The sequence below is a fragment of the Meles meles genome, chromosome 7, assembly GCF_922984935.1.
Source record: "Meles meles chromosome 7, mMelMel3.1 paternal haplotype, whole genome shotgun sequence".
NCBI lineage: Eukaryota > Metazoa > Chordata > Mammalia > Carnivora > Mustelidae > Meles > Meles meles.
This window is the reverse complement of record NC_060072.1, coordinates 112,707,114-112,723,021: the sequence shown is the minus strand read 5'-3', so window position 1 is coordinate 112,723,021 and position 15,908 is coordinate 112,707,114. Positions and strand designations below refer to the sequence as shown.

Here is a 15,908-nt window from a genome sequence, read left to right as displayed (position 1 = left end):
AGAATGCTTGGATCAACCAGGAGATCAAAGATGAACTTAAACAATTCATGGAAACCAATGAGAATGAAGACACTTCGGTCCAAAACCTATGGGATACAGCAAAGGCGGTTCTAAGGGGGAAATACATAGCCATCCAAGCCTCCCTCAAAAACACTGAAAAATCCAGAATACACCAGCTCTCTCTACACCTTAAAGAACTGGAGAATCAACAACAAATCAAACCAACTCCACATGCAAGAAGGGAAATAATCAAGATTAGAGCAGAGATCAATGAGGTAGAAATGAGAGATACAGTAGAACATATCAATGAAACTAGAAGCTGGTTTTTTGAAAGAATCAATAAGATCGATAAACCATTGGCCACACTAATCCAAAAGAAAAGAGAGAAAGCCCAAATTAATAAAATTATGAATAAAAAGGGAGAGATCACAACTAACACCAAGGAAATAGAAACAATCATCAGAAATTATTACCAACAGTTATATGCCAATAAGCTAAGCAACCTAGATGAAACGGATGCATTCCTGGAAAGCTACAAACTCCCAAAATTGAACCAGGAAGAAATTGACAACCTGAATAGACTGATATATAGTAATGAGATTGAAACAGTGATCAAAAACCTCCCAAAAAACAAGAGCCCAAGACCTGACGGATTCCCTGGGGAATTCTACCAAACTTTCAAAGAAGAAATAACACCAATTCTCCTGAAGCTGTTCCAAAAAATTGAAGCAGAAGGAAAACTTCCAGACTCTTTTTATGAAGCCAGCATTACCCTGATCCCCAAACCAGGCAAAGACCCTACCCAAAAGGAGAATTTCAGACCAGTATCACTGATGAATATGGATGCAAAGATTCTCAACAAGATCCTAGCAAACAGGATCCAGCAGAACATTCAAAAGATTATCCACCATGACCAGGTGGGATTCATCCCTGGGTTGCAAGGTTGGTTCAACATTCGCAATCAATCAGTGTGATAGAACAAATCAATAAGAGAAGAGAGAAGAACCACATGGTCCTCTCAATTGATGCAGAAAAAGCATTTGACAAAATCCAGCATCCGTTCCTGATGAAAACGCTTCAAAGTATAGGGATAGAGGGAATATTCCTGAACTTCATAAAATCTATCTATGAAAGACCCACAGCAAATATCATCCTCCATGGGAAAAAGCTTGCAGCCTTCCCGTTGAGATCAGGAACACGACAAGGATGCCCACTCTCACCACTCTTGTTCAACATAGTATTAGAAGTTCTAGCAATGGCAATCAGACAACAAAGAGAAATAAAAGGTATCCAAATTGGCAAGGAAGAAGTCAAACTCTCTCTCTTCGCAGATGACATGATTCTTTATATGGAAAACCCCAAAGACTCCACCCCCAAACTACTAGAACTCATACAGCAATTCAGTAACGTGGCAGGATACAAAGTCAATGTACAGAAATCAGTGGCTTTCTTATACACTAACAATGAAAATACAGAAAGGGAAATTAGAGAATCGATTCCATTTACTATAGCACCAAGAACCATAAGATACCTGGGCATAAACCTAACCAAAGAAGTAAAGGACCTGTACTCGAGGAACTACAGAACACTCATGAAAGAAAGTGAAGAAGACACAAAAAGATGGAAGACTGTTCCATGCTCTTGGATTGGAAGAATAAACATTGTTAAAATGTCTATACTGCCTAGAGCAATCTATACTTTTAATGCCATTCCGATCAAAATTCCACCGATATTTTTCAAAGAGCTGGAGCAAATAATCCTAAAATTTGTATGGAGTCAGAAGAGACCCCGAATTGCTAAGGAAATGTTGAAAAACAAAAACAAAACTGGCGGCATCACGTTACCCGATTTCAAGCTTTACTACAAAGCTGTGATCACCAAGACAGCGTGGTACTGGCATAAAAACAGACACATAGACCAGTGGGACAGAGTGGAGAGCCCAGATATGGACCCTCAACTCTATGGTCAAATAATCTTCGACAAAACAGGAAAAAATATTCAATGGAAAAAAGACAGTCTCTTCAATAAATGGTGCTGGGAAAACTGGACAGCGATATGTAGAAGAATGAAACTCGACCATTCTCTTACACCGTACACAAAGATAAACTCAAAATGGATAAACCTCAACGTGAGACAGGAATCTATCAGAATCCTAGAGGAGAACATAGGCAGTAACCTCTTCGATATCAGCCACAGCAACTTCTTTCAAGATATGTCTCCAAAGGCCAAGGAAACAAAAGCAAAAATGAACTTTTGGGACTTCATCAAGATCAAAAGCTTCTGCACAGCAAAGGAAACAGTCAACAAAACAAAGAGGCAACCCACGGAATGGGAGAAGATATTTGCAAATGACAGTACAGACAAAAGGTTGATATCCAGGATCTACAAAGAACTTCTCAAACTCAACACACACAAAACAGATAATCATATCAAAAAATGGGCAGAAGATATGAACAGACACTTCTCCAACGAAGACATACAAATGGCTATCAGACACATGAAAAATGTTCATCATCACTAGCCATCAGGGAGATTCAAATTAAAACAACATTGAGATACCACCTGACACCAGTTAGAATGGCCAAAATTAGCAAGACAGGAAACAACGTGTGCTGGAGAGGATGTGGAGAAAGGGGAACCCTCTTACACTATTGGTGGGAATGCAAGTTAGTGCAGCCACTTTGGAGAACAGTGTGGAGATTCCTGAAGAAATTAAGAATAGAGCTTCCCTATGACCCTGCAATTGCACTGCTGGGTATTTACCCCAAAGATACAGATGTAGTGAAAAGAAGGGCCATCTGTACCCCAATGTTTATAGCAGCAATGGCCACGGTCGCCAAACTGAAGAAAGAACCAAGATACCCTTCAACGGATGAATGGATAAGGAAGATGTGGTCCATATACACAATGGAGTATTATGCCTCCATCAGAAAGGACGAATACCCAACTTTTGTAGCAACATGGACGGGACTGGAAGAAATTATGCTGAGCAAAATAAGTCAAGCAGAGAGAGTCAAGTATCATATGGTCTCACTTATTTGTGGAGCATAACAAATAACATGGAGGACATGGGGAGATGGAGAGGAGAGGGAGTTGAGGGAAACTGGAAGGGGAGATGAACCATGAGAGACTATGGACTCTGAAATACAACCAGAGGGTTATGAAGGGGCAGCAGGGGCGTGGGGGGGAGTGGGAGGTTGAGGAACCAGGTGGTGGGTAATAGGGAGGGCACGTACTGCATGGAGCACTGGGTGTGATGCCAAAACAATGAACACTGTTATGCTGTAAATAAACAAATAAAAAAAAATGGGCAGAAGATATGAACAGACACTTCTCCAAAGAATGCATACAAATGGCTATCAGACACATGAAAAAATGTTCATCATCACTAGCCATCAGGGAGATTCAAATTAAAACAACATTGAGATACCACCTAACACCAGTTAGAATGGCCAAAATTAGCAAGACAGGAAACAACGTGTGCTGGAGAGGATGTGGAGAAAGGGAACCCTCTTACACTGTTGGTGGGAATGCAAGTTAATGCAGCCACTTTGGAGAACAGTGTAGAGTTTCCTGAAGAAATTAAAAATAGAGCTTCCCTATGACCCTGCAATTGCACTGCTGGGTATTTACCCCAAAGATACAGATGTAGTGAAAAGAAGGGCCATCTGTACCCCAATGTTTATTGCAGCAATGGCTACAGTCGCCAAACTGTGGAAAGAACCAAGATGCCCTTCAACGGATGAATGGATAAGGAAGATGTGGTCCATATACACAATGGAGTATTATGCCTCCATCAGAAAGGACGAATACCCAACTTTTGTAGCAACATGGACGGGACTGGAAGAGATTATGCTGAGCGAAATAAGTCAAGCAGAGAGAGTCAAGTATCATATGGTCTCACTTATTTGTGGAGCATAACAAATAACATGGAGGACATGGGGAGATGGAGAGGAGAAGGGAGTCGAGGGAATCTGGAAGGGGATATGAACCATGAGAGACTATGGACTCTGAAAAACAACCAGAGGGTTATGAAGGGGCGGCAGGGGGGTGGGGGGGGTGGGAGGTTGAGGAACCAGGTGGTGGGTAATAGGGAGGGCACGTACTGCATGGAGCACTGGGTGTGATGCCAAAACAATGAACACTGTTATGCTGTAAATAAACAAATAAAAATAAATTTAAAAAAAATAAAAAAAATAATAATGATGAATTTAAAAATTAAAAAAAAAAGAAAAAAAAACCACCGTGAGTTTTGACACTGGGAAAAATTAATATTTTTCAAAAATAATTGGTTCTGAAGTGCCTGGGTGGCTCAGTTGGTTGAATGCCTGACTACTGATTTTGGCTCAGGTTATGATCTCAGGGTCTTGAAAGAGTCCCACATCTTGCTCTGTGCTCAGCAGGGAGTCTGCTTGAGATTCTCTCTCCCTCTTCCCTTCCCTCTGCATATGCTGTCTCTCTCACTCTATCTCTTCCTCCCTCAAATAAATGAATAAATAAAATTTTAAAAAACAAATCTAAGTATTGGCTGGGCATCAATGATATTATGAAATTATGAGATGCACTGTTGGTGGGAGTGAAAACTGTTACAGCCACTGTGGAAAACAATATGGAGATTCCCCCAGAAAGTTAAAAATGGAGCTACTCTACAATCTGATAATCACATTACTGGGTATTCATCCAAAAAAATACAAAACATTACTTCAAAGAGGTATATGCCCCCGATGATTATAACAACATTATTTATAATAGCCAAGATATAGAAATAGCCCAAGTATCCATCACTTGATGAATGGATAAAGATGTGATATACACACACATACACACACAATGGAATGTTACTCAGCCATTAAAAAAATGAAGCACTGTGTGTGGTACATAAACAATGAATTCTGGAACACTGAAAAAATAAAAATTAAATATAACAAAAATGATTTCACTCATATTTGGAATTTAAGAAACAAAACAAATGAACAAAGAAAAAAATAGGAGAGAGACAAACCAAGAAAAAATCTCTTAACCATGGAGAACAAACATATGGTTTGGGTAGATTGGTAGGTGGGTAGGTGGGAAATGGGTTGAAAGAGGTGATGGGGATTAAGAATACCCTTATCAAAAAAAAAAAATTTTTTAAGAGTACACTTGGGGCTCCTGGGTGCCTCAGTTGGTTAAGTGACTGCCTTCAGCTTGGGTTATGATCCCAAGGTTCTGGGATCGAGCCCCACGTTGGGCTCCCTGTTCAGTAGGGAGTCTGCTTCTCCCTCTCCCACTTCCCTGCTTGTGCTCTCTCTCTCTGTCAAATAAATAAATAAAACCTTTAAAAAAAGAGTACACTTATCACCATGAGCACTGAGTAATGTATAGAATTGTTAAATCACTACATCATACACCTGATTTTATATATATATATATTTATATATATATTTATATATATATTTAATATATATTATATATATATAATATATATATTATATATATTATATATATATTTATATATATATTTATATTTATATATTATATATTTATATATATAAAATATATATTTATATATATAATACATATATTGTGTAATTATATGTATAATATATAATATAATATTGTACGGTAACTATACTGGAATTAAAATTTAAAATTTAAAATGATAGAAATTATGAGATAGAATTGGTTACATCTAGAGAAAGAGAGCTTAGCCTTTAGAAAGACATAATGAAATACTTCAAATGAAAGGGCAGAGTCTGAGACTTGCTTCAGAATAATCCAGTAGGGGGGCTGGAGAAAGAAGAGGGTGAGGACGTTATGTTGGTAAAGCTAGATTGGTCATGGGTTTTGATACCGTTTAAACTGCTTGATGGACATGGGGATTCACTGTATAATTCTTTGCTATTTTGGTATATATTCAAGATTTTCAAACACAATGTCTTTCTAAGTGGAAAAAATTTTTATTTAAATTCAATTAGCTGGAGCACCTGGGCGGCTCACTCATTAAGCACTTGCCTTCAGCTCAGGTCATAGTCCCAGGTCCTGGGATTGACCCCTGCATCGGCCTGCCTGCTCAGTGGGAAGCCTGCTTCTCCCTCTCACTCTGCCTGCTTATGTTCCCTCTCTTTCTGTGTCTCTCTGTCAGATAAATGGATAAAATCTTTTAAAATTAACTAATTAATTCAATTACCCAGGGTGTAGTACATCATTAGTTTTTGATAGAACATTTGATGATTCATTAGTTGAAAATTTTAAGATGTTATTTCATCTGTTTTGTTTCTTATTAAATGCCACATACAAGTGAAATCATAAGGCATTGTCTTTCCCTGACTTATTTTGCTTAGCATAATACCCTCTAGTTCCTTCCAGATGAACACAGGGGAAGGGAAAGAAAAATAAAATAAGATGAAAATAGGGAGCCAACCATAAGAGACACTTAATTCCAGGAAACAAATGGAGGGTTGCTGGAGGGGAGGTGGGTTGGAGGAAAGGGTAATTGGGTGGTGGGCATTAAGGAGGGCACTTGATGTAATGCACACTGGGTGTTATATGCAACTTACCAATTACTAAATTCTACCCCTGAAACTATATGTAAACTACATTGTATTTAAATAATTTTTGGAAAGATATTTCATTATGATATACTTCATAGTATACAAGTAGAAATAAGGAAAACTCAAAGAACAGAAAATGAGATCTTATGAAACATATATGTACTGAATAAGGTAAAGAAACCATGTTATATAGGAGCTATTATATTATTAGCCCTCAGTTTTTATTTTTAATTTTTTCAATTTAAATTTCTCATTGTGTTCAGCTAGCCAATATATAGTACATCATTAGTTTCTGATATAGTGAAATTTTTTTAATTTAAATTGGTAGATATATCTCTCTCTCTTCCTTATCCACTCATCTGTCAATGGAATCTCAGCTCTTTCCATAGTTTGGCTATTGTGGACATTGTTGCTATAAACATTGGGGTGCAAGTGCCCCTTCAGATCATGATGCTTGTGTCCTTTGGGTAAATACCTATTAGTGCAATTGCTGGGCCATAGGGTGGCTCTGTTTTTAACTTTTTGGGGAACCTCCATACTGTTTTCCAGAGTGCCTGCACCAGCTTGCATTCCCACCAACCCTTCCTCCACATTCTCACTAACATCTGTTGTTTCTGACTTGTTCATTTTAGCCCTTCTGACTGGTGTGAGCTGGTATCTCATTGAGATTTTGATTTGTATTTCCCTGATGCTGAGTGATGTGGAACATTTTTTTCATGTGTCTGTTGTAGGCCTCATTTTTAAGATACCATGTTTCTACAGCATGAATAAATAGTAAAGAGCATGAAAAAACCAGTCCATATAAGTCATTTTTAAGATACCATGTTTCTACAGCATGAATAGTAAAGAGCATGAAAAAAACGGTGATCTATATATATACACTACATATATATGTAGCAATATAGAATTTACTAAATGCAACATTTCAAACCTAAAAAAAGATATTTATGTTAGATTTTTTTCTCAGAATTTCCCAGTAAGTTATTAACTCAGGAAAACTGAATTCAACTTTGATTAAATTTGGCCCAATAAACTGGCTCTTTTGTTACTATCCTCAAAGTGGATATAAGCTGTTTTAAAAAGAAAGGTTGGGGGCGCCTGGGTGGCTCAGTGGATTAAGCCGCTGCCTTCGGCTCAAGTCATGATCTCAGGGTCCTGGGATCGAGTCCTGCGTCGGGCTCTCTGCTAGGCAGGGAGCCTGCTTCCCTCTCTCTCTCTGCCTGCTTCTCTGCCTACTTGTGATCTCTCTCTGTCAAATAAATAAATAAAATCTTTTTAAAAAAATTATAAAAAGAAAGGTTGGTATTATGTTTAGAACCCAAGATCTTGTGTTTATGTATCTATGTATTATATACTTCATTTAAGAAGAAGGTCCTGAATTATGGGTTCCTCCCCTTCCTTAGTGCTGTGAGGGCTATGAACAAAGTCCAATACTTAGAAATAATCGGAGGGGGGAGATGAACCATGAGAGACTGTGGATTCTAAGAAACAAACTGAGGGTTTTGGGGGAGAGGGGCAGTGAGCCTGGTGGTGGATATTAAGGAGGGCACGTATTGCATGGAACACTGGGTGTGATGCATAAACAATGAATCTTGGAACACTGAGAAAATAAAATACAGTTAAAAAAAAAGAAATAATGTTTTGAATCTTTTTATTTAAATTCAATTAATTAACATATATTATTAGTTTCAGAGGTATTCAGTGATTCATCAGTTGTATATAACACCTAGTGCTCATTACATCACACGCCCTTTTTAATGCCCATCACCCTGTCACCTCATCCGTTCAAACACCCCCCACCCTGTGGGGTTTATTTCCTGTGATTAAGAGTCTTTTATGGTTTGTTTCCCTCTGATTATGCCTTGTTTTATTTTTCCCTCTTCCCTGTGTTCACCTGTTTTGTTTCTTAACTCCACATGTTAGTGAAATTATATAATTGTCTTTCTCTGACTTATTTCACTTAGTATAATACCCTCTAGTTCCATCCATATTGTTGCAAATGGTAAGATTTCATATCTTTTTATGGCTGAGTAACATAGCATTGTATATATGTACCACATCTTCTTTATCCATTCATCTGGCACCAGCACCCCAATGTTTATAGCAGACATGTCCACAATAGCCAAACTAGGGAAAGAACTCACATGTCCATTGACAGAAGTATTTTGAATCTTATAAGAAAAGCAACCACAGGGGCACCTGGCTGGCTCAGTGGGTTAAAGCCTCTGCTTTCGGCCCAGGTCATGATCCCAGGGTCCTGGGATCAGGCCGCACATCGGGCTCTCTGCTAAGCAGAGAGCCTGCCTCCCTCCTCTCTCTCTGCCTGCCTCTCTGTCTACTTGTGAGCTCTGTCAAATAAATAAATAAAATCTTAAAAAAAAAAAAAAGAAAAGAAAAGCAACCACATACAGCAAATGTTGGTGATTGTAGTATGGTAATAACAAGCCATCATTTTTTTATTTAAGAACACATAGGTTCCCATCATTAAAATACTGTTTTAAAAAAATAAATGTTTCTTAAATGGGCAGAAGATATGAACAGATACTTCTCCAATGAAGACATACACATGGCTATTAGACACATGAAAAAATGCTCATTATCACTAGCCATCAGGGAGATTCAAATTAAAACCACATTGAGATAACACCTTACGCAAGTTGGAATGGCCAAAATTAGCAAGACAGGAAACAACGTGTGTTGGAGAGGATGTGGAGAAAGGGGAACCCTCTTACACTGTTGGTGGGAATGCAAGTTGGTGAAGCCACTCTGGAGAACAGTGTGGAGATTCCTCAAGAAATTAAAAATAGAGCTTCCCTATGACCCTGCAATTGCACTGCTGGGTATTTACCCCAAAGATACAGATGTAGTGAAAAGAAGAGCCATCTGTACCCCCAATGTTTATTGCAGCAATGGCCACGGTCGCCAAACTGTGGAAAGAACCAAGATGCCCTTCAACGGATGAATGGATAAGGAAGACATGGTCCATAAACATGATGGAGTATTATGCCTCCATCAGAAAGGATGAATACCCAACTTTTGTAGCAACATGGACGGGACTGGAAGAGATTATGCTGAGTGAAATAAGTCAAGCAGAGAGAGTCAAGTATCATATGGTCTCACTTATTTGTGGAGCATAACAAAGAATACGGAGGACATGGGGAGATGGAGAGGAGGGAGTTGAGGGAAACTGGAAGGGGAGATGACCATGAGAGACTATGGACTCTGAAAAACAACCAGAGGGTTTTGAAGGGGCTGGAGGGTGGGAGGTTGAGGAACCAGGTGGTGGGTAATAGGGAGGGCACGTACTGCATGGAGCACTGGGTGTGGTGCAAAAACAATGAACACTGTTACGCTGAAAATAAACAAATAAAAAAAAATAATAATAATAATAAAATAAAAAAAGAAAGGATGAATACCCAACTTTTGTATCCACATGGACAGGACTGGAAGAGATTATGCTGAGTGAAATAAGTCAAGTAGAGAGAGTCAAGTATCATATGGTCTCACTTATTTGTGGAGCACAACAAAGAACATGGAGGACATGGGGAGATGGAGAGGAGAAGGGAGTTGAGGGAAACTGGAAGGGGAGATGAACCATGAGAGACTATGGACTCTGAAAAACAACCTGAGGGTTTTGAAGGGGGTGGGGGTGGGAGGTTGAGGAACCAGGTGGTGGGTAGTAGGGAGGGCACGTACTGCATGGAGCACTGGGTGTGATGCCAAAACAATGAACACTGTTATGCTGTAAATAAACAAATAAAAAAAATGGGAAAAAAGAGACATACAAATGGCTATCAGACACATGAAAAAAATGCTCATTATCACCAGCCATCAAGGAGATTCAAATTAAAACCACATTGAGATACCACCTGACACCAGTTAGAATGGCCAAAATTAGCAAGACAGGAAACAACGTGTGTTGGAGAGGATGTGGAGAAAGGGGAACCCTCTTACACTGTTGGTGGGAATGCAAGTTAGTGCAGCCACTTTGGAGAACAGTGTGGAGATTCCTTAAGAAATTAAGAATAGAGCTTCCCTATGACCCTGCAATTGCACTGCTGGATATTTACCCCAAAGATACAGATATAGTGAAAAGAAGGGCCATCTGTACCCCAATGTTTATAGCAGCAATGGCCACGGTCGCCAAACTGAGGAAAGAACCAAGATACCCTTCAACGGATGAATGGATAAGGAAGATGTGGTCCATAAACACAATGGAGTATTATGCTTCCATCAAAAGGGATGAATACCCAACTGTTGTAGCAACATGGACAGGACTGGAAGAGATTATGCTGAGTGAAATAAGTCAAGCAGAGAGAGTCAAGTATCATATGGTCTCACTTATTTGTGGAGCATAACAAATAACATGGAGGACATGGGGAGATGGAGAGGAGAGGGAGTTGAGGGAAACTGGAAGGGGAGATGAACCATGAGAGACTATGGACTCTGAAAAACAACTAGAGGGTTTTGAAGGGGCTGGAGGGTGGGAGGTTGAGGAACCGGGGGGTGGGAGGTTGAGGAACCAGGTGGTGGGTAATAGGGAGGGCACGTACTGCATGGAGCACTGGGTGTGGTGCAAAAACAATGAACACTGTTACGCTGAAAATAAACAAATAAAAATAATAATAATAATAATAAAATAAAATAAAAAAAGAAAGGATGAATACCCAACTTTTGTATCCACATGGACAGGACTGGAAGAGATTATGCTGAGTGAAATAAGTCAATCAGAGAGAGTCAAGTATCATATGGTCTCACTTATTTGTGGAGCATAACAAAGAACATGGAGGACATGGGGAGAGGGAGAGGAGAAGGGAGTTGAGGGAAACTGGAAGGGGAGATGAACCATGAGAGACTATGGACTCTGAAAAACAACCTGAGGGTTTTGAAGGGGGTGGGGGTGGGAGCTTGAGGAACCAGGTGGTGGGTAATAGGGAGGGCACATATTGCATGGAGCACTGGGTGTGGTGCAAAAACAATGAATACTGTTAGCCTGAAAATAAATAAATAAATAAGTAAATGTTTCTTGAACATATGAATGTGTTTCTATGAATCACACCAAGCAGCTGCTGGTGAGTTTTCCTCCCTTTGTGTGCCCCAAGCATGTCCAACACAGGCTGTGATTTATGAGATGACCAAAAGTGCTATCTCTGTTGAGTGCATGACTTTAAGCATCTTGGGGGAAGAGAGGCAAAATCAAGCAGACAAGGGGTCGGAAGAGATGGAGGATGGAAGGGAATTAGGAGCTTCTCACCTGTTCCTCAGCATTACAGAGGCCTTCTTCAATCACAAGGACCTGACTTAAATCCAAGGTCTGGGGGAAATACAGTGAGTGGCAAATCTTTTCTGTCTGAGAATTCCTGATGGAGAACCGCAAGAGGTGGATTGTCAAGGTCTGGGGCAAATGGGTCAGCTTCAAGACCTGAAAAAGCAAAATTACTATGGAGATGAAGTCCTAAGGCACTTGAAATAGGTAGATTTAGAGAAATACCAGGGCTGATGGTGTGTTCTTCTCCAAAATGGATCAGAATGATATAATACAGAATTAAGGGATCCCATCTGCTGAATCTGTTGAGCTCTTCTCAGAAATCATGAGCAGCCATAGGGTTCTGCACAAGAACCAGGAACCACAGGAACTAGAGTCTGCTCTAGAGAGCTAGTTTAACTCTGCATGGAAAACTGATTGCTGCTCTTGGATCTTCTCTTATCTTTTTTTTTAAAGATTTTATTTATTTATTTTTGTCAGAGAGAGAGAGTATGCACAAGTGGGGGAGCAGCAGACAAAGAGAGATCTGGGCAGGAGGCATGGCACACAAGGGAGAAGAAGACTCCCTGACAAGCAGGAAGCCCAAACCAGGACTCAATCCCTGAGCTGTGACCAGAGCTGAAGGCAGATGCTTAACCAGCTGAGCCACCCAGGCATCCCTTTTCTTATCTTTTAAAAGGCTCTGCCCCTCTCAGTGATGGGCCTCAGTAAATCAGGATCCCCAGGTACTACTAGCCAGAATATAGATTCCCTCCCTCAACCAACACATGGTACCCTCTATGAAGGCTCTATCAAGAAATCCACTAAAGGCAACCCCAAACTATGGCAGCGTCTGGTTTCAGACAGTGAGTACCTGTTTCCCACAAGTCTTTTTTCCACATTTCTCACAGAAACATTTGCTTTTCCCTGATAATTCCCTGGGTTGGAAGAAACATCGAAGGGCATCCTCCTGTGTCAGAAGATCAAAGAAAAATCAGAGTTAGTATTTACCACCCTACAGATGAGGATGTAAGGTTTTCTTCTGGTTCTCTCCGTGTCCTCCCCCCCGGCCCAGTGTGGTGCATGTGGCAGGATCTCCAAAAGGACCTAGTGACTGGATTGAAAAATAGGAGAGAGCACTTGTTAAGGTAACAGTGTGAGGAAAGAAAGTAAAAGGAAACAAAATTTTTTTCACCAAATCAAAGGAGAAACAGAACTGTGCAAAAGAAATAGAAATTACTTTTTAAAAGGCAATGGTGGATTAAAGAAGTAAGGGCACACTGGCAGCACCAGGTTTATGGGAACAGCAAATTCACCAAAAGAAATCCTTTACCAGTGTTTTCAGGGGTTTTGAGTCCATATCAAAAAGAGGAAGGGGGAGGGTCAACATGCTACTGTTTCTGCTCCTCTCCACAGTACATTCAACGCAAACCAAGGACTCCTTCAGCCGGATTGTATACAGGGCCTGCAGCCTCTCTACCTGTAAGAGAGAGAAGGTGAGAGGAAAGAATGGTACAAAGTCATAAACAAAACAAGTCAAGTCAATTTCCAGAAATTGTAGCCATCAGACAGAAGCTCCAAAAATGATAGTCACTGATGCTCTTTGCTCTTCAAAAAGGTGCAAAATAATAACAGTAACAATATTATGGAATTTTGATAAGCATCGTACATGGATTTCTCTTTTAATCCTCTCTATACATTATGTTAATGATTGCTGGATGAGCTAAATAAGCAGCATCTTAAGCTTCTGAGTTCTCTGGTTCTAGGATCTCACCAGGTCCACATCTGTGATTTGGTCCTTAATTAGGTTCCAGACTGTGAGGTAGAGTTGAGCAGCATCATGCTGGACAAACACTGGACAAAGAGAAAAGTAACAGCCCAATCAGTGAGGTCACCAAGGGACAATTCTCATGCATGCCCTTGTGCCCTAGCTACCTACATGTACATGAACATTCACCATTTTGTCCTCTCCCAGCCCTCAACATCACCACCAACCACCACTTTAGTTAGGCACTAAAAATGAAAAATAAGCTTGTTTATTTTTTTAGGAACTCAGTAAATATACTTTTTTTTTAATTTTTTATTTTTTTAATTTATTTTCAGTGTACCAGAATTCATTGTTTATGCACCACACCCAGTGCTCCATGCCATATGTGCCTTACATAATAACCACCACCAGGCTCAACCTCCCACCCCCCACCCCTCCAAAACACTCAGATTGTTTTTCAGAGTCCATAGTCTCTCATGGTTCATCTCGCCCTCCAATTTCCCCCAAGTCCCTTCTCTCCTCTCCATCTCCCCATGTCCTCCATGTTATTTCTTATGCTCCACAAATAAGTGAAACCATATGATAATTGACTCTCTCTCCTTGACTTATTTCACTCAGCATAATCTCTTCCAGTCCCATCCATGTTGATACAAATGTTGGGTATTCACAATTCCTCTTAAAATTCAAAATCCAATCTGACTGCATCACAGAAGTTTCCTTTTCTCTAACCAGCCATCCACACCTACTGGCCTCTACTGGGGGACCCAGCCAGATAAAACTAGTATTCCACAGTGGATTCTCTCCAATTTCCAAGTCAAGCCAACACCTTAATTGGACTCTAATGACCATTCATTTCTCTGTACTTTTATTTAATTTCTTTTTCATTCCCCATAAATTGAGCAGTTTCCCAATACTCATATCTGACCCAGGTCTTCCCCAAAGGTATCTGGGAGGACAAGAAAGGAAAGAACTGTCTCAGTGTTAGATAATGCTGGCTAGGAGGAAACAGGAATTCAACAGTAGATTTTCCATATATTATGAAAGAAGCCTAAAAGACAGATACAAATGAATTTCTATTGTTTAAAAGAAACCTAGGAATACAAAGAACATGAAAAACACACTGAGGACTATTTTACAAAAGAATATATGTCTGTCAACATGCAAAGACACTGCAAGAAAAGGTAGTTATTGTAAATGTGTTAAATATTCATATCAGCTATCTCAACACCTTTTTATTTCCTTCATTACACTTACCACAGTTTGTACTTAACATTTTTTATTTCATTTTGTTTTGTTTGACTTTTGTTTAGGCCTGTCTCTTCTCAAGATTATAAGCTCCATGGAAGCAAAGACCCTATCAGTCTTATTCCCTTATCTGCAACACTAGCACAATACCTGGCACATAATAGGTGAACAATATCTATGAGCTGAATGAATCAATTAATCCATATTTTAAGGTAATAACCCCAAAACTTAAAGACAAACAGAGTGGAACTAGGGTTGAACTATGCTGTCTCCAGGGAATTCATTACAGAAGACTGCCTGCCATGAAGCCAACACTGGACATAAAGATAGATCTTGTCATGTGAAGACATTTTGCCTCTTCTGATCATACCAGAGCCAAGAGTCCTGATTTGTCTAAAAAATACAAGGATATCTGCCCAACCCATAATTTAGTTAGCACCTGCTATGTAAAGGCCTTGCACATGCTAGAGAAAGTTACTATCCCGGGGGAGTCAAGATGGCGGGGAAGTAGAAGGAGGCGCCATTTCAACCTGTACCCGAAAATGAGCTGATTACCTACCAAAGAACTCCGACCACCCATGAAATCAGCCTGAGATCAGAATTATACACGTCTGGATCTCTACAGGAGCAGAAGACGCCAGTGGCAGGTAAAGCAGGCTGGGAGCGTCGGACTGATATCGGAAGATAAACAAAAGGGGGAGGGAGCCACCAGAGGTGACCGATTGCAAAGTAATACCCCAATACGAGAGTGCTTTGCGTCTGGGGACCAGCATTAACTTGGAGTCTGGTTGAAAGCACTCAAAAAACAAAGAGCAAAGGATCGCGGGGGGGAATAGTGGGAACCTGGGCGGTTAGGGTCAGGGACCTAAGTCCCCGGACCCAGGACAGCCTTCCTGGCACTGAGCCAGAGAGAGTGCGGCGGAGAAATCAGGTCTCCGTCCCTGAGCCGCCAGTGCACCTGAACCCCAGCGCGCCCGAGAACGAGTGGGGTCTGGCTCCCGTGAGGGGCTGGGAGCCTGGCCAGACTGCAATCCTGAAAGGCGCATGTCCCACACCCTCCCTTGGGAGAGGTGCTCATAGGCGCTAGCCTGGAGCTCTGGCATCTGGAAAAACCAGA

The 15,908-nt window shown here is 40.4% G+C and overlaps 1 protein-coding gene across 2 annotated transcripts in view; it reads right to left on the bottom strand.

The window, feature by feature from the left end:
• The window catches only part of USP18 (ubiquitin specific peptidase 18), an 81,112-nt gene that overhangs the window by 30,306 nt on the left and 34,898 nt on the right, over positions 1 to 15,908 (bottom strand). Inside the window, exons 5-8 of one of the 2 annotated variants that reach the window (XM_046010820.1) lie at positions 13,553 to 13,632; positions 13,112 to 13,258; positions 12,653 to 12,748; positions 11,788 to 11,955 (exon numbers count right to left, since the gene is read on the bottom strand). In XM_046010820.1, the coding sequence (XP_045866776.1) occupies positions 11,788 to 11,955; positions 12,653 to 12,748; positions 13,112 to 13,258; positions 13,553 to 13,632 (491 nt within the window). The remainder of the gene's footprint in view (positions 1 to 11,787; positions 11,956 to 12,652; positions 12,749 to 13,111; positions 13,259 to 13,552; positions 13,633 to 15,908) is intronic. The other variant, XM_046010821.1, reaches the window with a different exon arrangement.